Genomic DNA, 25,140 nt, shown 5'->3' on the forward strand with positions numbered 1-25,140 from the left:
TGCAAGACACATGAAAGCTAGCATGGAGTTTGCTTAAAAATACCTGAAGGAGGAGTGGGGCGTGGCCTGACGCAGCATGGAGTAGGACGCTGCTAGACAGAGCTCCGTCTATTAATCCTTATTTATATTGATCCTGGACTCGCTGTACTTTCCTGATGGCTAGATCACCTACCTGGGACTCTTGAAATACTCTGGGCTTTGTGCGGCGGCCGAAACTAGGAAAGTCCATGGCTTCGGCCTACAACCGGAGGCCGCGGCCATCTTGGTCCTCCTATGCTCCAGCTCTGCACTGTGAAATCCACAACTTAAAAGGTACTTAGCTGCTGGACAAACCCCCCGGGGAGCGGGACAACACTAACCCCTCATTAATACAACCCATCTGGCCAGCAGGGACCCTGGGAGGGCTGACAAATACATCCGGCCTGGATTACGGCCTAGACCTACACGAGGCGGCCGGCGGCCATTTTAGCACACCTGCTTCTGTTATTTCTATTGAGCACATGAGCTGTGGCCCTGATGTCCCCCTTTTGACAGCCTTCACTGAGACCCCACGTATCCCACGTCTAGTAGCCTAAGATTGCCAGCTCCTAAAGAGGCGGTGAGGAATCACACACATCTGCCCTGTAATACCAACTCCACTCCTTGGGCACTTTGGGGACTACAAGAACCTGCACAGCAATTGTCCTTAATTAACCAGCAAGTCAGTCCGCCACATTGTTTGGAGGGTGTCTGGGTGCTGCCTGAGACCTTCACAATATGTCACCAACTAAAGCGCAAAAAGCAGCGGCAGCAAAACTTAATCAGTACCGCAGACTAGAAAAGGAGGACATGGAGGAGGAAGGAACAACGGAGAAGGCAGCGCCAGGAGAGAGAACTGCGAGCGATACCGACAAACTCCTTGAAGCAATTACCCTCTGCAGAACTTCTCTCACAGCAAATGTTTTTGGTTTGTTTAAACTTGAATGTGCATACGCATTATAGGAAAAAGGTAACGCTACAGGTGCCCAATCTATTGAAAAGTACATATGTGTCGTATGACAAGTGTTTGAGACAGTTATGTTTGAAAATTAAAAATCTGTGTACCTGGTGTAGAAGGAGCAAATTGTTATATATAAATGATTTATTAATGTTTAAAAAGTTTTGCATATGGCATCTTTGAAATTTCTTACATGGAATGTGAGGGGCCTGCGTGAGAAATTTAAGCGCGCGGCAGTCTTCACATTCCTGAAGAAGCAACATGCGGACATAGTGGCACTGGTGGAAACACATATTGAGGGAAGCGTTCAGATGGCACTTCGCAAGCCTTGGGTTGGATGGGCATATCACGCTACCCACACGTCCCATTCCAGGGGAGTTTCTGTATTAATAGCTAAGTCCGTACATTTTGAATTGTGTGAGTTAATTACTGACCCACAAGGCCGTTATGTATTTATTCATGCCAAAGTATATGGAGAACCTCTGCTCATAATGGCTTTCTACATACCACCTCCATTTAATGTGTCCATAGTCAAGGAGGGTATATCATTCATGACCCGCCATCCAAATGTAGCAGCGGTTTGGCTAGGAGACTTCAATGTCACTTTAAATCCGAATCTAGACAGGTTACAGCTAACATTGACGGCTCCTAATGCCCCCACTGAAACGAAATTCTTTAAACTTGTCTCCGCCTTCCATTTAATAGATACGTGGCGCTATAAGTTCCCACAAGTTAGGTCATATTCATGTTTCTCGCCCTCTCGTGGTTTCATGTCCCGTATAGATTTTATTCTTATCTCCCGTAGGTTGTCTCCAAGGTTATCGGAGGTGGGGTTTTGCCCTAGAGTACTGTCGGACCATAGTCCTTATTGGATTACATTAAGTATTCCAGTGGTAAAGCCATCACGGACATGGCGTCTAAACCCGTTCTGGCTCTCCCTCTTACCAGAGGATGGCGAGCTTATAGATAAATGGAAAAGGTACTTTCTGGAAAATGATGAGTCAGCATCGCCATCCGCAGTTTGGGATTCTTTTAAGTTATTTGCTAGACATACATTGATAACCGCTATTAATAAAATTAAGATGGACTCCTCTGGTGCCCTCGGTAAGGCGCTGGAGGACTTGTCCTCTGCGGAAAGACTGTACGCCAACACTCCAACATCAGTAAACGCAGACCAACTCAAATTACAGACTAGAGTGGTTAACCAGTTGCAGTACCAGAAAGCCAAACAAAAAATCTTCTTCTCCAAACAGAAAATGTTTGAACATGGGGAAAAGGCAGGCAAGTTACTGGCATATTTGGTGCATAGCGAAGATAGACCCCCGGTGGTTATCACGTTACATGGTCCCGGGGGACAAAAAAAATCACAGACCCACCTACAGTAACCTCAATGTTTAGGGACTTCTTTGCTGACTTATACACAACAGCCCCCACTGAGGCCCACCTTATGTCTCTTTTTTTCTTGAAAAGATGACTTTCCCACAGTTAACAGAAGAACAGGTAGAACTATTAGAAGCACCGCTCACTACAGACGAAATATCAATTGCCATGGCTAGCTTTGCTAGGTCCAAGTCCCCCGGATCGGATGGACTCCCAATAGAGTTTAATTCCCAATTTAGTGAAATTCTAACCCCTAAACTATTAAAATTGTATAATCATCTATTTGAGACCGGATCTTTACCCCCATCTATGACAGAGGCCACAATAGTCCTCATCCCTAAACCTGGCAAGGATTTGGGATTCCCAGAGTCTTACCGTCCAATATCACTCCTACAGGTTGATATCAAAATACTTGCCAAAGTACTATCTATCAGACTCAATCAAGTAATATTAACATTATCACACGCAGACCAGACTGGTTTCATGCCTGGACGAAATACATCGTTTAACCTTCGAAAACCATACATTAACCTACAAGCTACACACGAGAAAGTTGGTTCACGGGTTGTTGTGACCTTAGACACAGCGAAAGCCTTCGACTCGGTAGAGTGGAGGTATCTCTGGAGATGTCTAGAGAGCTACGGATTTGGCCCAAAATTCATTAAATGGGTCCAACTCCTATACCAGGTGCCCAGGGCCAGAGTTTTGGCTAATGGATGGTCGTCTCAGTTATTCGACCTCAGCAGAGGCACAAGACAGGGCTGCCCCTTATCCCCATTACTTTATGCCCTGGCGGCAGAACCTCTGGCAATATCCATTCGAACAAACCCAGAAATTAAAGGACTTGGAATGGGCTCCCTGACTGAAAAAATTAGCATGTATGCAGATGACACGCTATTATACCTGTCAGACTCGGGCCCATCATTATGCAATGCACTCCGCACGATAGAACAATTTGGAATATTTTCAGGTTTGAAAATTAATTGGGACAAATCCCAAATTTTACCAATTGACAGCTTCCCTCCCCCAGAATCCCAAACCAGGCTCCCACTCCAGAGAGTAGATGTCATCAAATATTTAGGGATTCACATAACCAGATCCCCTACGGACTATATATCCCTAAATATAGCTCCTCATATTTCCTTAGTTAAAAATAAAATACGGGTTTGGTCCAAATTACCATTAGGTGTCTGGGGCCGTATAAATTTAATCAAAATGATTCTACTAACCAAAATACTCTATGTTTTATGGCACACCCCAGTTTACTTACCCTTGAAACATTTTAAATCTCTAGAGTCCCTTTTAAAGACATTTGTGTGGGGTAACAATAGGCACAAATTAGCATGGCAAGCCCTCAAAAATCCAACTGACCTAGGTGGCACTGCTCTACCTGACTTTAACCTATACTACATTGCAGCACAGCTATCACAGCTTTTCCATTTAGACAAAACTGACAGTGAGAGGTTTCTCACGCTCCTATGTCCGAAGTGGGCGCAATACACCAAAGACCCGATATATGCAATAGCGACAGATATGGGAGGGATGGAACTAGGAAACAGTAGACACACTATGCTATACCATTACAGGAAAATATGGAATTTAGCGACTTCTAGACTTGACATTTCAAAATTTAATGATTACACGCCGTTATGGCATAACAAAAATCTTCAGGAGTTAAATAAAATACATGATACATTTGTATAGTCCATACAGGGAATATTTTACCTGCATCATATATTAAAAGATGGACAGCTTAAAACCTTTGACATACTTAAAGAAGAATTTGCAATTCAGGACCAGATGTTCTTCAGATTCTTACAAATTCGACATGCACTACAATCACAATTCCATGACTGTTATCCTAACCCTTCACCCAATGTACTTATCGCTATAATTAAGAGCACAGACTCTCATAAATTGATCTCAGCTTTTTATAACTTGCTTTTAACCCCTGTAGCTACTAAGATAGCATATGGCCTTAAACCAAGATGGGAGAGGGAGGTGGGAGCGATGGAGGATGAGGAATGGGGGGAGGCATTGGAGGCCTGCAAAACTGTATCTCCTAAACTTTCAGATCGATTGACGCAACTCTACATTCTTCACAGGGCATACCTCACACCCCTCAGAGTGGCAAGATACAAACGTACACAATCCACCACGTGTCAGATGTGTGGGAGAGAGACAGGTACTTTTTTCCATCTAATCTGGACATGCCCTAAGATAAAAGGCTTTTGGGAACAAATTGTGGCATTTTTGCACAACACAATGGGTTCACCTCTGACCCTAGACCCTAAACAGTGCCTCTTGGGTATAGTTCCAGACACAACTGACAAATATACTACAACCTTTTTACACAAAACACTTTTTGCGGCAAAAAAAGTTATTGCCAAAAAATGGATGAGACAGGAGTCTCCTAAAGTAGTGGAATGGAAGGTGGAGATAAATAACACATTACCATACAAGAAATGTATATATATTAATAGAGGTTGCCCAGCAAAGTACAACAAGATATGGGATAGATGGCTACAGGAATCTTCTACCTGTGTCTAATATAATTACATGATCACAGTCTGATAAATAGATATAAGTATATAAAAACCAACTATATATTCCTTGAATGTTGTTACAAGTCAGATATGTTTGTACTTAACGTTATATTTTTATTCAAATGATAACAATTGTAATACTGTTACAGCGTTAACATGATAACGTAAATATTTTATGTATGCACCAATTATTCAATAAAACCTTGTTTGATATAAAAAAAAAAATACCTGAAGGACTCCAAGATAGTGAGAAATAAGATCTGATGAGACCAAGATAGAACTTTTTGGCCTTAATTCTAAGCGGTATGTGTGGAGAAAACCAGGCACTGCTCATCACTTGTCCAATACAGTCCCATCAGTAAAGCATGGTGGTGGCAGCATCATGCTGTGGTGGTGTTTTTCAGCTGCAGGGACAGGACGACTGGTTGCAATCGAGGGAAAGATGAATGCGGCCAATTACAGGGATATCCTGGGCGAAAACCTTCTCCAGAGTGCTCAGTACCTCAGGCTGGGCCGAAGGTTTACCCTCCAACAGGACAATGACCCTAAGCACACAGCTAAAATAACGAAGGAGTGGCTTCACAACAACTCCGTGACTATTTTTGAATGGCCCAGCCAGAGCCCTGACTTAAACCCAATTGAGCATCCCTGGAGAGACCTAAAAATGGCTGTCCACCAACTTTTACCATCCAACCTGACAGAACTGGAGAGGATCTGCAAGGAGGAATGGCAGAAGATCTCCAAATCCAGGTGTGAAAAACTTGTTGCATCTTTCCCAAAAAGACTCATGGCTGTATTAGATCAAAAGGGTGCTTCTACTAAATACTGAGCAAAGGGTCTGAATATTTAGGACCATGTGATATTTCAGTTTTTCTTTTTTAATAAACCTGCAAAAATTTCAACAATTCTGTGTTTTTCTGTCACTATGGGGTGCTGTGTATACATTAATGAGGAAAAAAAATGAACTTAAATATATTCCAGTGGTTGCCACTGCACAAATATCCAAGAAAAAAATAAGAAAACAGGCCCAGATGCTGAGCAAAGCAGAACACAAACGATCAGGTGAAACTCACAGGTCTTGAAAGGTGAACACTCAGTGATAACGTTTACTTCAAAATTTCAACAAGGCACAAGCTTGAGAAAGATGAGACTGGCGACATCAGTCTTTCTGATGAGATCTTGGGAACACTGAATTTCTGAAATCTTGCAAGAGGCTACAGCACAGTGCAGGAGTGTCTTTGTGAAATTTGGGATCCTCAGCCTGCCCAGGATCTCTCCAGAAGGGTTATAATGTCATCTAGGTGCCATGGGCAGAAGTACAGTAAAAATATATATTTTTATTTTTCTCCTTAAGATTTTTTAAAGTGAGAAATTGCTGTGTTGCATGTGGGGGGAGAGGGAGGGGTTCATTATTGACAATCATGGTCTGCAATACTCACTATAATTTCTATTAATGATTCTCTGTGCAACCCATTATTAAGTTATTCCAATCAAATTCACCCATAAAAATGTAAAAAAAAAAAATACTAAAAGCACAAGGTAAAGAATAAACATTAAAACATAAAGCCAACTATTTTACATGTGAATTAATCAATGTTCCAGTGATATATTAAAAATATATACTCAAAATAATGAAAGTCCTCAAAAAAAATCCATAGACTTGGTGAAATATATCAACTGTGTGTTTGTAACTGCTCTTGTGCAACTTTCCCAGGTGAGTTCCACCACCTTTCAACACAGTGTGCTCAAATGAACAAATTGGTCTATAGAGTCAATAAGGTCACTATGCGCTTTCCCCTTTAAGAGAGAAGGTGGTCTAATGGTAATGGAGAAAATTAAAGGGGAAAGCGCATAGTGACCTACTGATTCGATAGGTCAATTTGTTCAGGTGAGCACACTGCGTGAAAGATGGTAAAACTTGCATGGGAAAACTGCAAAAGAGTAGTTACAAGCACACAGTGGAAATAATTCACCAAATATATGGATTTGTTTTTAGGACTTTTATTATTTTGAGTGTACATATTTATATCACTGGAATGTTGAATAATGTACATGTCACATGTAAAATAGTTGGCTTTGTGTTTTATTGTCTATTCTTCACTTTGTGCTTCTTGCTGATTTAAATATTATGAAAGCATATACAGTATGTATAGAAGGTAGCGCCTGAGTTTTTATAGGTAACATATTCACATATAGGTGTAGATTGGAGAATTTGACACAGAAAGGTTGCGTTTCACTTTTTTTTATATTTAATACTTACTATGTTGCATGTTTTCTAAACTGTAAATAAATAAATTACCTGGTTTTAGATTCCACTTTAGGAAGCTTCTCACCCTCTTGGAAGGAGAACTTGCCTCTCAGGGAAAATGTCTGTAAATACATGCAATTTCATACAGTAATCTTCCATTTGCAAACAAAATGGTAAAATCTATCAGTCAGACAAAACATGGAGGCTACCACTGCTGACTTGCTTTAGAAGGTATATGCCTGACCCAGAACACATCATAATAAAATCTGCAGTGGCAAAGTCCAGAATTCTATCTTGGCAAATCCCCTGAAAAGGGATCACTTTTGAATAATGTCTACTTTATAGTGGCTGTAAACCCTCACATATACCCAGTGAAGTGAATAGCCTCAGAGGATACACAGATATGAAACAAATCCTCCTACATAAGTTGTAGTCTTCTCTTCTCTAAAACCCTTCAAAGTGCTGATTTGTGATACAATCCTTCTGCATCTGTGAGGAGTACAGAGGAGGGGGTGGAGAACTGCAGCTACACTGTGTGAGAGCTGATTGGGGGAAGGGACACCCCCCTCCACATAGGCAGAGGAAAGAAAGAACATGCAGAGCTGTATTCTCTTTAGAAAAGCTGTGTGCTCATCTCCTTCCCCGACACAAATTTTAGCTCATGTTATCTCATGTGTCGGGAAAACTTGTCAGAAATGACTTAGAGCTTTGGAGAGAGAAAAGTAAACACTACAGATACTGTATATGTGTTTAGTTTTAATAAAAATAAGGAAGCAGTTTGATCAAGCAAAACACATATTTTCTAAGTAAGCCAATATGCAAACCAACGTTTACAGAAACCTATCGTGTGTACAAAATGAAGCCTGGAATTTCTATGCTCCTATCCAAGTAGCTGGGGAGAGAAACTACGTTTACCTAATTTACTTTTTCTATCACGTGTAGGATATATTGTTTGAAAAGTTACTTAGCCACTTAAACTAGCTAAGGCATTGTAAGAAAATAAAGCTAACCTGAAGGTCAGCAACAGGTTTACTGGACGTCCTATGAGGCGAAGGCTGAATGACCAAAGGAGAGGGAGGCTGTAAACTGTTCAAAAGTGGAGTGGTTAAAGACAATTCCATTTTTGATTTAAAACAATATTTTCAGAAAAAACTATAATTAAAGTAAAAAAAAAGAAAAAAAAAACAAAAAACAGACATTGTCCACTTGTGACTAAATGTAGACTTTTTAGACAAATTGAAAGTGAATCACCAAGGAACTTCTACATAGAAAACTCAATACTATTTATTGCCTTTGGTACCACCTATAAAATACCAACAGCAGGCCAATCTATGCTCTGAAATGACTTGTCTGGGCTGTATTAATTAGCCTGGGGCCACATTATACATTAAGGTTGGGTTCACGCTTGAGAATGCAGCGGCTCACAGCAGGAGTCCGATGCGTCTCAATTCAACATTTCAGGTCCGATTTCAGCCCGAATTTTGGGCTAAATTCAGACCTGAAACGGACCAAAAGATTTACAGTGGTCCTGTGCAATTCACACTGGAGCCGCTGCGGAAAGGTGTGAACCGGCTCCATATATAGCTGGTCACAATCTCCTGCTATGTGAACTGGATGTGGGGAAACTCGCAACCAATCCGCAATAGTGTGAACCCAGCCTCAAGTTCTGCTATTAGAGGCTTTAAATGCAAATGTACTTTTAGCGCAACTGTCGCTTAAAGCGGAGTTCCGCCTTGGGGAAACAAATGTAATGTCAGCAGCTACAAATACTGTAGCTGCTGACTTTTACTATGTGGACACTTACCTGTCCAGGGAGCCCGCGATGTCGGCACCCTAGCCGATCTTCAGATTGACTGTCGGAAGCGGGGAAGGAGACCTTTCAAAAAACAGGTTCCCGTTCCCCCCCCTAAAAGGTGCCAAGTAAAGTAAACCCCTCACTGCAGCCTTCCTGGTAAAATACTCATCTTCCTTGCCTCATTCTTCACTCTGCATTTCTGCCGTGTGCCACACAACCTTTACAAGAGAAACATCTCGACCAGGTTTTCTTCCTACTGCCCACATATGCTTCTGTTTCATTTATTCTAAAGGGTGATCCTTAGGCTGCATGCACACTGGATGGTATAAAAAAAGCCAGTAACGTTAGCTGTAGAAAACTGTAGAGTGAGTTTTTCAGCATTTTTGCACTAGCGTTTGTCAGCTGTAGCATTTTTTAGCTTTATTTTATCGAAACTATACTCCCATAAAAGCTTATGGCTCAAAAACGTTGATAAACACTAAATTGCCGTGTTTTTCAGCTTTTATCAGAGTTAGAAAACCCACTACTTCTGGGTTTTTTTTTCCAGCCAGAAAACTCCCCTGCCAAAAACTGCTGATAACAGCCTATGTGTGCATGGACACATAGGATAACATGCAGGGGAGTTTACTTACTGCAGAAAAAAAAGTCTGATGCCAAAAACAGCAGCTGTAAAAACGTACAGTGTGCCTTACTCGTGTTGACTTCCAGCTGTTCAGCAGAGTACTGCTTATCTATAGGAATGAATGACTGAACATATGTAGTAGACATAGGACCCAACTGTGGTGTTTTCCTTGCAAAGGCTATGTAGCACCGCTCAAGACCACACAGTGAAGAGTGTGGGAGTAGGAAGGAAAGTATTTTACAGAATGGGCTACAGTCAGGTGGTTTAATAAAGAATAAAAAAAAAAAAAAAAAAACACTCATTAGCATTGCATTCATTTCAGTGTGCTGAAAATGCAAAACAACTACCAACAAGCAAGCAAATCTAAAGCCCTAGCCAAATACTGCTAAATACTGCTAACCAAAGCCCTAGCAATACTGTAAGAACCCTGCAGGATATGCCCCCTCCACACAGTAAAGTCTGAAATATGTGAAGCATACTGAAGAGAACAGAAATTATTTTTACAGTTGCAGGGGTAATAAAGTATCAAGGTAATGCATTATGTACCAATTAAAAAAGTGTCTATATTCATTGACCTACTGATTTTAAAGTATTTACAAATATTCCCTTTAAGCTTTGAAATACTGAAGAGGTTTTCAACTTCAGAGGACCACTAGTCAGTCCTTCCTCTATTCGCATATTCTGCTCAAAATTATTATGGTTCCCTTAAGGTAGATTTAAAGGCCTTGTAAAGGCAGAAGGTTTTTTATCTTAATGCACTCTATGCATTAAGATAAAAAAGCTTCTGTGTGTAGCAGCCCCACAGCACCACCCTTATTACCTACCTGAGTTCCTTCTCTCTCCAGTGATGTCCACGATCCCCTCAGCCATCCAGGACACTCCTCCTGATTGGCTGAGACAGAGCAGCGGTGCCATTGGCTCTCACGGCTGTCAATGAAAGTCAGTCAGACAAACAGGGGAGAGAGGGGGCGGGGCCAGGTAGGGAGGTGCGTGTCTGAATGGATACACGGAGCTCTGACTCCGTTTGGGTGCCCCCTTTAGCAAGCTGCTGGCTGAGGGGCACTCAAAGGAGGGAGGGGCTAGAAGCAGAAAAGAGGGACACAAAAAGAGGAGGATCCGGGCTGCTCTGTGCAAACAAAACCAACTGCACAGATGAGGCAAGTATAACATGTTTGTCTCTTTAAAATCATTAATGGATCCCTTTCCTTGTTTCTGCTGAAGTTATTCTGATATAAAACCACATATATATATATATATACACACACACATACATTTATCTTCAGTACTGGAAAAAAGAACAAAAAAAAATAAAAGTTAGGATTTTGGCTCCTCAGTGACAAGTTACCTTACAGCAGGCGGTTTTTGAGAACACAACTCTTCATTTGGTTGCAGAAGCAGGGTTGGACAGGACTCATTCATGGCTTTACTCATCCAGTCTCTGCCCTGTCAATGACAGGAAAAAAAAAAATCAAAGCACTTAAAATCACAGGATTTTGTGCCGACCGTTTGATCGGTTGAGAAATAGAAGATTTTCAATATCGATATCTGCTCTCCATTATAAATGGTTTTAGAGATAAAGAAATCTGTCCTCCAAATGCCTGGGTAGAGTTATTTTGGAAATCTGAACTGCTTCCACTTGAGTAAACAAACAGATAGAGCAGTCTTTTCATTAGTTTAGCTAATCCTGAACATCCCCTCAAACATGCAGTTTTGGAAAGCAGAATGCTCGTAGAAGGATCCCCAATTACTTCCTTCCTATCAGTAGTGATTTGATCTCTAAACCAGGGCAGAACTAAGCTGGAAGCATTTGCTCCCTGATCCAGTACAATAATATAAGTCGAGCTGGTGGCAAGCTCCAGCATGAGGAATGCAGAGAGAGGAGCGGCTGATGTGCCTCACCTCCCTCTTCATTCCTCTTGCCAGTGCCAGGGACAAGCGCTTGCTATCAATACAGTCATCTACCTGCTAGCTGTGGTGCCAGGCAGTCATGCGTCAAAAGGGGAGGACTGTTTCACATTATAGCTAGTGTTACAGGGCACCTTAGACAATGGATCCCATCCAGAACTGCATACTGTAAAAAAAAAAAAAAAAAAAAAAAAGTGACATTTCTCCTTTAAAGTTTTACCTTGTTTGTAAGACCACATGTAGTTGCAAACTTGGTGTGACCGGTGGACTCTTGGAGATAGCCTTCAGTGATCAATAGCCGTGCCAAAGCCTTCCAGAAAACCTCAGTGCAAGATTTTCCCTTACCAAACAGAGGATGGCGGCGATATCTGTCTGGTAAACGCTGAGAAGCCTATGATTGCAAAAAAAAAAAAAAAAAAAAAAAAACATGGGACTTACAATGAAGAAAACATCTTATGCCTGGTTATCAAGTGTGTAACTAAAAAAAAGTTTACAGCATATTTATAATCAACACTTATGGATGGATCTAAGAAGACACGGTGCTCATGGATTAGGAAGCTGATATCCCTATTTAGAATCATAGGAATACATTTAGACACATGGTTTTTAAGCAGAAACAATGTATCCCTAAATAATGTCCAGTGGACGAAACATGTTGAGAAGAGTCCATTCACGCTGTCCGAGTCTGTAAGTCTACCTGAGTGTATATAGCTGCTTATGATATTGGGGCTGTGAGTTGTAGTGAGTCTTGGAGCAACCTCCCTGTTAGCCATATTGGATTTGTGTGCTCACATGTCTGACAGGGTAAAGTGGATTGAGTATAAAGAAGACATCGGCAAAGAGCAATCTGGTGTAGTACAGACGTTAATTCATGCTGTTTTTTTACATTTTAACCTTTTAGTAACTGTTTTAAAGGGTATCCCTGGGGGTCTCCGTAGTCTGCCTGTAAAGTGGCACATCTGTACTGTATTTAGAACCTGCTGCAGCAAATCTGACATTTATAAAAGAAAACATTTAAATTGCCGGCAAAACAATACCATTTCCAGCAATACAAAAAGATTAAAAAAAAGGGGGCATGGGGGTACCCCTCCCCCAAGTCCATACCAGACCCTTATGCTAACATGCAGCCCGGCAGGTCAGGAAAGGGGGTGGACGAGCAAGCCCCCCCACCTCAAAGCACCTTGTTCCCATGACAAAGGGCCTCTTCCCGACAACCCTTGACTATGGGGGCTCCAGATTCCACCCCCTTCCCAATGTGAATGAGTAGGGGGTATAAAAAAAAAAACATGTAGATGTAGATCCATCGTCAATCATCACACCCGCCGCAAAGCCAGACCCGAAAAAAAAAAAATGCTCTGCACGCAACGAAGGCTAGCCACCGAATGGATCTACATCAGGGGACATTTTTTTTTTTTTAAATAAAGGAATTGTCAAAAACTGCCTCCTGTCTATTATTGAACTTTCTTTTGGTGAATGAGTAGGGGTACAATACTCATTCACATGGGCGCCAATTTTTTTCACTTTTTTCTACTGCCGGCAACGTTTTTTTTTTTTTTTTTGCTGTCAGTGAGGAAGCCCATTGAGAACTGATGACTCATCTGCTGTTAAGGATGCAGTGGCTGGCTTCCCAGCCCGCTTCTTAACAACCAGCTATGCACTATGCAGCGCATTTTGGGGCAGTTGGCGGGCAAACAAATTCGGGTGTTCCCTGAACGGGTGAACAGGCAATGTTCGCGCCAAACTTTTGCTCAGCTTGAACTGTTGACCCATCTCTAGTAGAGACATATTTGGAAGGTTGACTTGGAAAAAGACATGCAATTTGAGACTTGGATTATGCTTAAAGTTATATACAGCATCTTGCAAAAGTGAGTACACCCCTGACATTTTTGTAAATATATTTTATTATATATTTTCATGTGACAACACTGAAGAAATTACACTTTGCTACAATGTAAAGTAATGAATGTACAGCACTGTAAAATTTGCTGTCCCCTCAAAATAACTCACATAAACAAAATGAACTACCATGGTGCTGTGGTAGTTCATTGCGTCTTACCGTTACCTGAAAGAAAAAAAATTCATTTATTTTTTTTTAAAGTGAGCTTATCCTTTAATGGTTAAAAAAAAAAAAAAAGCATGAGAGCAGTTTCTTTTAGATCACCAGCATCTAAGCCTGCACCAACCAATGCCGTTTTTGACAGATAGCTCCATTTCTCTTTACAGATGAACAGAGGCTTTCATTTATGCTTTAAAATCAGTTCAAGTACCTGGGGAAGTTCACATACTGTATATTAGTTGCGCTTTTAAAGCAGCTGATTTTGCATCTGAATAGGCCCTTATACTGTGTTTTGATCTAAACTGTACACTAACAATTGGTGGTTTATTAACAGGAACACTGACTAATAATTAAATGAAAGTGATATCTTAGCATTAAAAGCAGAAAACATTGAAACTACAAATCAGTTATGATTGCTGCCTTTGCAGACTGATTTGAGAAACATCTCATTAAATGTGAATAGACACAGCAAACCACCTATTTCTTTTTTTTTTTTTTTTTCTTTTTTTTTACTTTAGAGGTTTCCTTTCTGGAGATCTCTATCTTTCATCGTAACAAAGGCAGTATAAAATTTCATCAATGACAACTTCCTAATTCGAAAGTTCCCAGGAGAACTTACACTTCACCAGACTGACTAGTTTTTCATATAATAGACGAAACCTGATCCCCTCCTGTGATCTATTTTGGGACTGCCTGAAACCCCATCTGCATCTAGTTATCATGAGGGATAAAATGTACAGGTGTATGAAAAACAAAAATAATCATTTCGTCTGGTAAAGTATTTTAAATGGCTTTTTAAAGATTTATATATTGCAAATAATGCAAAGACAATTTATACCAACTTTTTTACATAATGCAAAAGGACAGGTGAATCAAAAACAAAAATGATTTTAAAAGAGCCACTGTATTGTTTAGATATGCAAAAGTTGCAGTATCTGTGCAAATCATGAGACAATTGACAGAAGATTTGGCTGCTCAATGACCAAAGCACTTTTTACAATTTGGCACTGAGCTGCTTTAACTGGCAATTGCGCGGTCTTGCAATGCTATACACAAACAAAATTTGCATCTTTCCCACAAATAGAGCTTTCTTTTCATGGTATTTGATTGCCTCTGCGATTCTTATTTTTTGCGATGTAAACGGAAAAAGACCGAAAATTTTGGAAAAAAAAAAAAAAAAAGATAGATATTTACGACTTTTTGTTATAAAAAAATCCAATAAACTCAATTTTAGTCATACATTTAGGCCAAAATGTATTCAGCCACATGTCTATGGTAAAAAAAATGTCAATAAGCGTATATTTATTGGTTTGCGCAAAAGTTAAAGCGTCTACAAACTAGGGTACATTTTCTGTAATTTACACAGCTTTTAGTTTATGACTGCCTAACTCAATTCTTGAGGTGCTAAAATGGCAGGGCAGTACAAACCCCCCCTCCCCCCCAAATGACACCATTTTGAAAAGTAGACACCCCAAGCTATTTGCTGAGAGGCATGTTGAGTCCATGGAATATTTTATATTTTGCCACAAGTTTCAGAAAAAAATATATATATTTTTCTTTTTACACAAAGTTGTCACTAAATGATATATTTTTTAAGCATGGCATGGTTATATTGTGGAATTACACCCCGAAACACATTCTGCTGCTTCTCATGAGTATGGGGATACCACATGTGTGGGACTTTTTGGCAGTCTTGTCGTGTACAGGACCCCAAAAACCAATCACTGCCCTCAGGCTTTCTAAGGGCGTAAATTTTTGATTTCACTCCTCACTGCCTATCACAGTTTCAGAGGCCATGAAATGCCCAGATAGCACAAATCACCCCATTTTGGAAAGTAGACACCCCAAGCTATTTGCTGAAAGGCATGTTGAGTATTTTGCAGATCTCTCGCTTTGTCACATAGTTTTGAAAATTGAAAAAAGAGAAAAAAAAATTTTTTTCTTTTTTTTCTTCATTTTCAACAACAAATGAGCTGCAAAATACTCACCATGCCTCTTAGCAAATACCTTGGGGTGTCTACTTTCCAAAATGGGGTCATTTGGGGGGGTTTTGTGCCATCTGGACATTTCAGGGCCTCCGTAACTGTGATAGGTACTGAGCAGTAAAATCACAATTTTACGCCTTTAGAAAGGTGTAAAATTAAAGGCGGCGCTTGGTTTTCGGGGTCCTGTACGCGGCTAGGCTCTCAAAAAGTCTCACACATGAGGTATCCCCGTACTCAGGAGAAGCAGCACAATGTATTTTGGGATGTAATTCCACATGTGATTTAAACAGTCTGTAGTTGCCTTTTTTCCTGGCTGTGACAAAGCGCTGGAACGCAAAAAGCGTTGTCAAGGCAACATTAATATAGCTTCTTGGACTAGTCACCACGTTTCATTTATTACTATCCCTTGGGACATCCACCTTTGGCAAACATCAAGAGCTCAGACAGCCATCTCAGCCTGTCAGGTCAGACTCCCCAGCATTCCCACAGTAGCAGCTAAAACATTGGAGGACACCGTATGTGTAAGGCCCCTTTCACACATGCGGACCGTATGTCCGTATTTCATCCATCCGTTTTCGGATGAAATACGGACATACATGCATCCCTATGGGATAGCGGGTGTCAGCGGATGTACATCCGCTAACACCCGATGTCGTCCGCCTCCGCTCTCGTCCGATTCTGCGGACGGAAGAAAATCCTATTTTTCTATCCGTCTGCAGAGCGGATCGGAGGAACACGGACAGACGGTCCGTGTTCCTCCGATCCCCCATAGGGGAGAGCGGAGATCTGACAGGGCGGTCCCTGCACAGTGTGCGGGTCCCGCCCTGTCATCTGCCTGCTCAGCTGGGGAAAGCGGAGCGATCCCCGCTGAGCAGCGGATAAACACGGGGCGGATCAACACGGATCCGTCCCGTGTGAAAGGGGCCTAGGAGTGTTCATCAACTTATACATCAGTATTGGACTACCCGGTGTGGAGGAGTTATTCAACAGCTGATCCAACGCAGCGCTGCTGGGCTTCCCCCTTCCCGAGTCAGTGTCTCAGTGGGTCTGACGTCGCTGACCCTTGTGAGATGGAGCTCCAGTCCATCTTATGCACTACACAAGGCTACAGAGTCTACTGCTCGAAACGCTGGGTCCCGTTCTACACAAGGGTGAGTAGTTTCGCCTGGAATCACAGCTTAATCTGGCAGGGACTCAGGAGGATGCCTTTTTGTTGATCCACCCACCTTCCTTCTCCCCTTTTTTTCATTCTGGGAGAACGTTTCTGCTGGGAACTTAACACAGCTCCTTGTTGCTCTGTGGATGGCTAGTGACCATGTAAGCTTCTTTTGTTTTTATTTTACTCTGTGAGTGAACAGGACTGTCTTTTATCAGCTGCTACTTTGATTAGACTGATACATTATTCTACATAACAATTTTTCAAGTGTTGTGGACTGTTTTCTTTAACCCTTGGAGCGCTGGATTTTTTTGTGTTCTACTTATCAGATCAGTTTCTATCAGTTATGGTTTCTTTCCAGCTGCACTGGGTGTGGAACCCTCCCCTTTTTGATTGCTCCACAGGTCTCCATTATTTAGCGCTGGTGTGGTGTTTTTATTTTCCCACATATAACCATGCCATAATTGAACAATATATCATTTAGTGACAACTTTGTGTAAACATTTTTTTTTTTTTTTAATTCCCGAAACTTGTGGCAAAATATAAAATATTCCATGGACACAACATGCCTCTCAGCAACTAGCTTGAAGTGTCTACTTTCCAAAATGGTGTCATTTGGGGGGGTTTGTGCCATCTTGACATTTCATGGCCTCCGAAACTGTGATAGGTAGGGTGATTGGTTTTCGAGGTCCTGTACAGAGCTAGGCTCCCAAAAAAGTCTCACACATGTGGCATCCAGGTACTCAGGAGAATGTATTTTTTTTGGGGGGGGGGGGGTAGTCAACATATGCCCATGACATGTTTGAGCACTATAACATTAGTGACAACTTTGTGCAAAAAAAAAAAAAAAAAAGAGTTTGTAATGTTCCCGAAACTTGTGGCAAAATATAAACTATTCCATGGACTCGACATGCCTCTCAGCAAATACCTTGGGGTGTCTACTTTCCAAAAAGGGGTCATTGGGGGGGGGGGGGGGGGGGGTTTGAACTGTTCTGGCATTTTATGCACAACATTAGAAGTTTATGTCACAAATCAGCCACTCTTCTAACCACTTGAAGGCAAAGGCCTTTCTGACACTTTTTGTTTACATGAAAATATATATATTTTTTTGCTAGAAAATTACTTTGAACTCCCAAACATTATATATTTTTTTAAAGCAAAGGCCCTACAGATTAAAATGGTGGGTGTTTCAATTTTTTTCACACAGTATTTGCGCAGCGATTTTGCAAACGCAATTTTTTTGAAAAAAACCCCAAACACTTCTTTTTAATTTTAATGCACTAAAACAAGATGATCTTATGCCGAGTACATGGATACCAAACACGACATGCTTTAAAATTGCGCACAAACGTGCAGCGGTTACAAACTGTATACATTTTTAAAAGCCTTTAAAATCCTTTACAGGTTACCACTTTAGATTTACAGAGGAGGTCTACTGCTAAAATTACTGCCCTTGACCTAACCGCATTTGCCCTTGCGCGTGAGTACAGGAGGACAGGAATGCGTTTTGTTTTTTTTTTTTAATGTGATGGCCATCTCATCTTTTGAGACCCTGTGTAAGCGTGCCCTAGGACTGTGCAATGCTGTACCCTATGCTAATACTCCACTAGTGTGTGGTAGTGTTTGAAACAGTCACCGATGCAGAGACCAGGTCGGTCAGGCCAGTAAAAGCGGGTGTCACGCCTAAATCCGTGTTTTCTGCAGACATGACATCTTCTTTGGGGATTTCTTTGGGTAGGGGTACCAGGCAGGACATACAGAAAATACCCCTTATGCAGCCGGCTCACTGCATTTGCGTTGGGAAGGTGGGCCACAGCACCGTCTGGAAACAGAAGATCTGTAATCATCGCTTACTGGAATTTAAGGAAGGATCCTGTCCTGAAGCTTTGTATAGCACATAAGCATTCAGCAGAGCCAATTGGAATAAATATACAGACACTTTTTTTGTACCAGCGTCTGTCCCTATGGGCAAATAGGTACAGCGCCAACAACTGGTCATTGAGGTCCACCCCTCTCATGTTAAGGTTGTATTCGTGGACAGAGAGGGGTTTCTCCACAACACCAGTCGCTGTAGGAATTTGGACAGTCCTATCTGCGTGAAGGGAGGACAGAACAAAAACATTCTGTGTATCCCTCCACTTCACTGCTAACAAATTATTACATTTCAAGCAGGCTCTCTCCCCCCGTCCTGCCCAAGCACCCACTTCCTGCCCAAGCCAATTTTCAGCTTTCAGCGCTGTCGCTGTTTAAATGACAATTGCGCGGTCATGCTACACTGTACCCAAACGAATTTTTATCATTTTGTTTCCACAAATAGAGCTTCCTTTTGGTGGTATTTGATCACCTCTGTGTTTTTTTCATTTTTTGCTAAATAAAAAAAACACCTAAAATTTTGAAAAACAAAAAAAAAAAAAGTTTTTCTTTTGTTTGTTATAAAATTTTCTAAATAAGTAAATTTTCTCCTTCACTGATGGGCACTGATGAGGTGGCACCAATGAGGTGGCACAGACGATGGGCACTGATATGCAGCACTGATGGGCATTGATAGGCGGCACAGATGGCCACTCATGGGTGGCACGGATAGGCAACACTGATGGGCACTGAAAGGCTGCACTGATGGGTACTTATGGGTGGCACTGATAGGCGGCACTGCTGGGCACTGATACGTGGCACTGATAGATGGCATTTATAGGCATCACTGATGGCACTGGCAGGCATTGGGAGTGGGCACTGATTGGCAGCTACCTGGGCACTGATTGGCTTTTCCCTGGTGGTCTGTGTGGTGGCATCCCTGGTGGTCCTGGCGGCATCCTGGTGGTCCTGGGTGGGCATCAGAGGGGGGGCTGCGCTGATAAACAATCAGCACAGACCCCCGCCCTGTCAGGAGAGCAGCCTATCGGCTCTTCTCTACTCACATCCAAGACGCGAGTGAGGAAAAGCCGATCAACGGCTCTTCCTGTTTACATCGTAATCAGCCATGATTGGACACAGCTGATCACGTGTTTAAGAGCCTCCATCAGAGGCTCTTTACCGAGATCAGTGTAGCGGTGTGTCAGACTGACACACCGCACCACCGATCGCTGCAATGCGCACCCCCACAGGAGCGTGAGAGCGTTCGTTTTGGAGGGCTATCATATGACATCCACCCAGAACGAGAGCCGTGCCGCCCAGCCGTTATTTGACGGCCGGCGGGCGGGAAGTGGTTAAAGCTTTCTTTGACAAGCCTGCACCACCAGAATGTGGCTCCAACCATATAGCTAATTTAGAGACTGTACAGGAAGGACTTCCACCCAGGAGAGGCTTAACCTGGCTGGGGCGACAAATGGTAAGGGATACCGCGCAATTCCAGTCCTGATCAAGTGAGGAAAAAAAAGAGAAAGCTGTGAGCCGGGTCTGTCTTTGATTTATAGTTAACCAGTTCTATCAGGTTGTGGGGGCAGAGTCACAACCCATTTTATGCTGCCATGATGCACCAGGAAAAAGTAACTGACCTCTGCAGTACTTTCAAACATTTTCCTAACAGCTGAATTCAACACCTCCTGTCCTTGGATGGCAATAATCACTCCTGAACTTATGGAGGAGCAGTGTTATGACACTAAGCTACTTTCCTGATTTAAACTACAAACACTTTGCCCCCTCACCTCCATTACAGGTAGGGCAGTTGCACTGTAGTTCACAAAAGATAGGTGGAAAAGATGACAAAATTGTTTAGGTTTTGGGTTTAGTGGACAAGTTGTTACAAAACCACCAGATTTTTAGCAAGATCAACAGGAATTTTTCTGTAATTGCAGAAAATATTCTTAGCCAGAAAAAAGAAAACAACGAATGCAGCCACCATATTAATGACTGGTAAGCAGTGTAGTTCATTTTTGTTCTTGGGTATATCTTTTCAAGAAGGAAGGAGGACAAAAGGAACAGTGCATCAGACTCCAATTAACAATTTAGGGCCCATTTACATCAACTGCATTGCTGAACACAGTTTCTGGAAAAGACCAGGCAATTTGTCTTATGTCCTATTGTTTCAGTTCGCACCAACCCATATGCTGAAAAGAGGTAGAATATGTTGCATTTTTGTAACACATCACAACATTCTGTGGCATTTTACAATACATTGAGATGTAAAGTAAAGAAATAAAAAAATAAAGCACTGCAATTCGTGTTAATAACACATTGCAGCACATGTTGAAACATACACCAGCATGAGTCAGTTATGCACACGAAAATGCAGTGCGAATGGGCCATAGTGTATTTTGGAAACGTTGATTTTAAGGCCTATTCTAGTCATTTATGCATCTATACTGTTGATATTGCTTCATTCAAAAAGAAGTTTTGATTGCATTTAGGATTGTTTTCTTTCAACTCTATCACACACAAGAGCAGTTTACCAAATTGTACTGAAATTCAGAAATTTCAAATATATATTATTTAGAGGTAGTCAGTCAGTCAGTCAACTCTCCAACTTGCAAAAGACAGAATTGAAAAAATAAAAAATTCTAGGTTATACGCCTGTGAAAAAATAAAATTTTTTTGCAGATGGTAATTTCTTCCTGTTTGATTCAACCTTACAAAATTGATAGAAAGTGATCATAAAAGCCAAAAAGTTTTACTTAGATTTGTTTGTAGTATCAAACATATCTACAAAATGAAACTATCTGTGTACACCTTAAAGTGAACCTGTCACATTTGCCTAATTTTATCAAACACAAGGCTATGAGCAGAAACCACAAGGTATTTGCAGGTACCTTTGTTGTTAGTAAAAAAAATTTTCTTCTGAGAAGACTCGACATTCTAGGTCTTAGCTCTGTCATGGTTGTTGCTATTTGAGAAAGTCTCATGTGTCAGTCATAGTTTCTTTAATGAACAGAAGAAAGGGTAGTATGAGTAGGGGGGCTTAGCAGCAATCATATTCAGAGTGGATGTTGAGGGCTGCTTTACAACATGATCCAGTATATTAGGGGCAGATGCAGACCTGACTAACCATTTCAGTTCTGGAAGGTTTACACCCCCCCCCCCCCATGACAAGGCCATTTTTTGCGATATGGCATTGCATTACTTTAACTGACCAAATCAAATTTATGTTCTTTTTTTTTCCACGCAGAGCTTTCTTTTGGTGGTATTTGATCACCTCTACGGTTTTTATTTTTTGCGCTATAAACATAAAAAAAAAAAAAACGACAATTTTGAAAAAAAAAAAAAAAAAAAAAAAAAAATTTTTTTTTTACTTTCTGCTTTAAAACATACCCCCCCCCCCTCCAAAAAAAAAAAATCGAATTTCTTCATAAATTTAGGTCAATATGTATTCTGCTACATATTTTTGTTAAAAAAAATTCCAATAACCTTATATTGATTGGTTTGATTGGTTTGCGCAAAAGTTATAGCGTCTACAACTATTAGATAGTTTTTTGTAATTTTTTTATTTATTTATTTTTTACTAGTAATGGAGGCAATCAGCGATTTTTAGCGGGACTGTGAAATTGTGGCGGACAAATCTGACACTGACACTTTTTTTGGGACCAGGGACACCAATACAGTGATCAGTGCTAAAAAAAAAAATACACTGCCACTGTACTAAAGACTCTGGCAGGGAAGGGGTTGACATCAGGGGCGATCAAAGGGTTAACAGCGTTCCCTAGGGGCGTGCATTTACTGTGGAAAGACAGAGATCGGTGTTCCTACTTAGCAGAAACACAAGATCTCGGTCTTCCCTTCTCAAAGAATGGGTGATCTTCCTTGTTCACAGGCAGACCGCCTTTCTGCTGATCTCCGGAACGATCGGTGGGTCCAGGCGGACCTGCTTATTGGCTCCTGCTGTGTCCAATCACAGCAGCAGCGTGTCCCGGGGGGCCCACGTGCGTGCCACAGACCCAAAAGTGTCAGGTCACGTACTAGGTACGTGATGTGACACAGAGCGGCCACCCTGCTGCAGTATATCTGTGTGGGGCGGTCGCTAAGCGGCTAATAATATATTTACCGCTTTAGTTCCACTATCTCAAAATCCTTAAAGTGCACCTGTGCTTTTTTTCAAGCAGGGGCTCCACAGTAGCATATACGTACCTTCTTTTTATTATTCCAATCAGCAACCAGGAGTAAAAGGACAGTCCTGTGTAAGCTATAGGTTGCTGGAAATATAGCTTTTATAGGGCCAAGGACTCTCTATAAGACAGCACTGTCAAACAAGATTTTTGTACTTTATATAAAATAATTTTATTGAAGTCTATTGAGGGACACTGGAAGCCTTGTACAGTCGAACTATTTAGTTGCCTACAGGAGGATCAGACAAAAAAAAATTCTTGCCCATCCCCGGATAACTCCTCCCTTAATGCCTCAAAATGTAATTTTGTGGCTAAGTAGTACCAAAAGCTTTATCGTGAACACAGAGAGGTGGGACCTATGTCATTCAAGTAACTCCAAGAAAAAGAATTTACAGTAATTGTTAAAATCCTATTTTCTTTCTTGTACACTCAAGGACGCAGAAAGTCTTGTTCAATTGAGGGGCGGGCAACAGCAAACAAAACGCTAACAGGCTCACAAAATACCAAAGGACCTGGGGATTGCATGCATCTCAAAGAGTCAATTAAAAGGAACTTACGCCTGAAGTTGGGATCAGATGAAGTCTTATGAAGCTTGAAAAACGCGTTAACACATTCAAAGCAGGAAATAGCCTAAAGCTACAGAGAAACATTGGTATAAGAAGCTGATTCACCCTTAAGGAGACCATCATGAATGACAATTATTAGTCTTTATGAAAGAAGCTGTGATTACGAGGTAAACTCTCGCAGCCCAAACTATATCCAAGCAATGGAAGAAGATCTCTCTCTGATAAACTGGTTGCAGAGAGAAGGATAACGATGTCCTGGTTGAGGTGAAAGGAAGAAACTATTGTAGAAAAGAAGAACATTCTGGGACTCAACACCACTTTGTCCTTGTTTAAGACTAATCCAGCTAAACTGTGATCTAAGACATTTGCTTAATAGACTTGACGGCAACAAGAAACACAACCTTGTGAGTAACAGTGGAAAGGGGAGTATCCCTATTAGGTTCACAAAGTGGTTTCTGAAGTGCCTAGAGAACCAATTTCAGATCCAATAAAGTCGCCCATCACAAAGGTCTTGATCAAAAGAATGACAAGCCAGCAGTCTCTGTAACAAAGTTACCACTGCAGAGACTGGATTCTGGCTAACTAAATCAAAGATACCTCTGTATCTGGGGTTCAAAACCAGCAACTGTGAAGTATAAAATTAGTACACCATTAAGTATTAAATTCTAAGAAAAAATAATGATCATTAAATTTTACCCTTTGAAAGTGGGGTGCAGCTCCAGAAGATTGCTGAATATTTTGTGACAGGAACAGACCCCAGAGGAGTAAGCACCTGAAAGCTTGAGCAGAGGATTGTAGACGTCTTAGAAATGGCTTCATTTTGGAATTCCATAAAGGCAGACTGCAAACAGTGGGTGCACTGGAAGTGTAGGTGATCTTAAAAGCTCTAAAAGAACCTAGATTGGGGACAGCACTGTTAGAGGCTATAGGCTGTTCCTTGAGTTACTGTGTAGCTCTTGGGGGTAATGGCAAAAGACTGCGACTGCTCAGGTGCAGGTTCTTCCCTAAGGGTCTGGAGAGACTAAGCTTCAGAGTCTTGACGAATTTTTGTTACTGAGGGCCTGGACCATCCATGGAGTCCCTAGGCATTTCCTTGAATACCATAACAAATCTACTGATGGGTTGAAGGTTTGGGTTATTGAGGCTATGCCTAGGTACCTCCCTCCCTTTGAACAAGGTTTGCCAGAGAGAAATGCATTGGATTTTCTCTTTGGATGTGCTGGCTCCTGGAGGGTTAAATGAGGATTTGGAAATTAGTGCTAAACTTTAAAATGCTCCAATCATTCCGTTCCCTTTATTTGAATCCCTTATTACATCAGTTCTCTTTACAAGATACAGCCTAATTTTTATTCATTCATATTCATTTTCATTCATGCTCATTATTATCCAATTATGTATGCCTCTTATAGGATAATATTAGTTCATCATTGGATGCATCTCATTGCACATTTACTGCCGATACACATTTAATATATAATTTTATTTTAATTTTTTTTAAACCTTATCTCATATCCATTAAATTCCTTGTTGGTCTCCGAGATGGTGCATTTACCCACACCAATTCATATATGTATAAATGTATATGTGTTTGCATAAAGAGAGGGCTATGTTCGCCTTACATTTGCATGCCCCTTGTCATCTTTTGAAGTTTTTCTTTCTTTTTTTCTTTTCCTCCTTTTGTGATTCAGTTTCGTTCCTGGAACCCTTGGATACACACTGGGACCACCTTGAAGTTGGACCACTTGCCTTACCATACTCATGACAAGCTCTTTTTATCCATCGGCTTGTAAGTGTTTTTAACCCCTTGGGATATTAAAAGTTTAATGCTGTACTTAGAGGCGCCTCTTTCTGTTTTTCTTGTTTACTAGAGTCT

At 41.2% G+C, this 25,140-nt stretch overlaps 1 protein-coding gene across 1 annotated transcript in view; it reads right to left on the bottom strand.

Annotated features, from left to right (window-relative positions):
* The window catches only part of WRN (WRN RecQ like helicase), a 248,909-nt gene that overhangs the window by 62,546 nt on the left and 161,223 nt on the right, over window positions 1-25,140 (bottom strand). Inside the window, exons 24-27 of the mRNA XM_073598473.1 lie at window positions 11,693-11,863; window positions 10,913-11,010; window positions 8,161-8,236; window positions 7,202-7,272 (exon numbers count right to left, since the gene is read on the bottom strand). Of these exons, the coding sequence (XP_073454574.1) occupies window positions 7,202-7,272; window positions 8,161-8,236; window positions 10,913-11,010; window positions 11,693-11,863 (416 nt within the window). The remainder of the gene's footprint in view (window positions 1-7,201; window positions 7,273-8,160; window positions 8,237-10,912; window positions 11,011-11,692; window positions 11,864-25,140) is intronic.

This window comes from Aquarana catesbeiana, linkage group LG01 (assembly GCF_042186555.1).
Source record: "Aquarana catesbeiana isolate 2022-GZ linkage group LG01, ASM4218655v1, whole genome shotgun sequence".
NCBI lineage: Eukaryota > Metazoa > Chordata > Amphibia > Anura > Ranidae > Aquarana > Aquarana catesbeiana.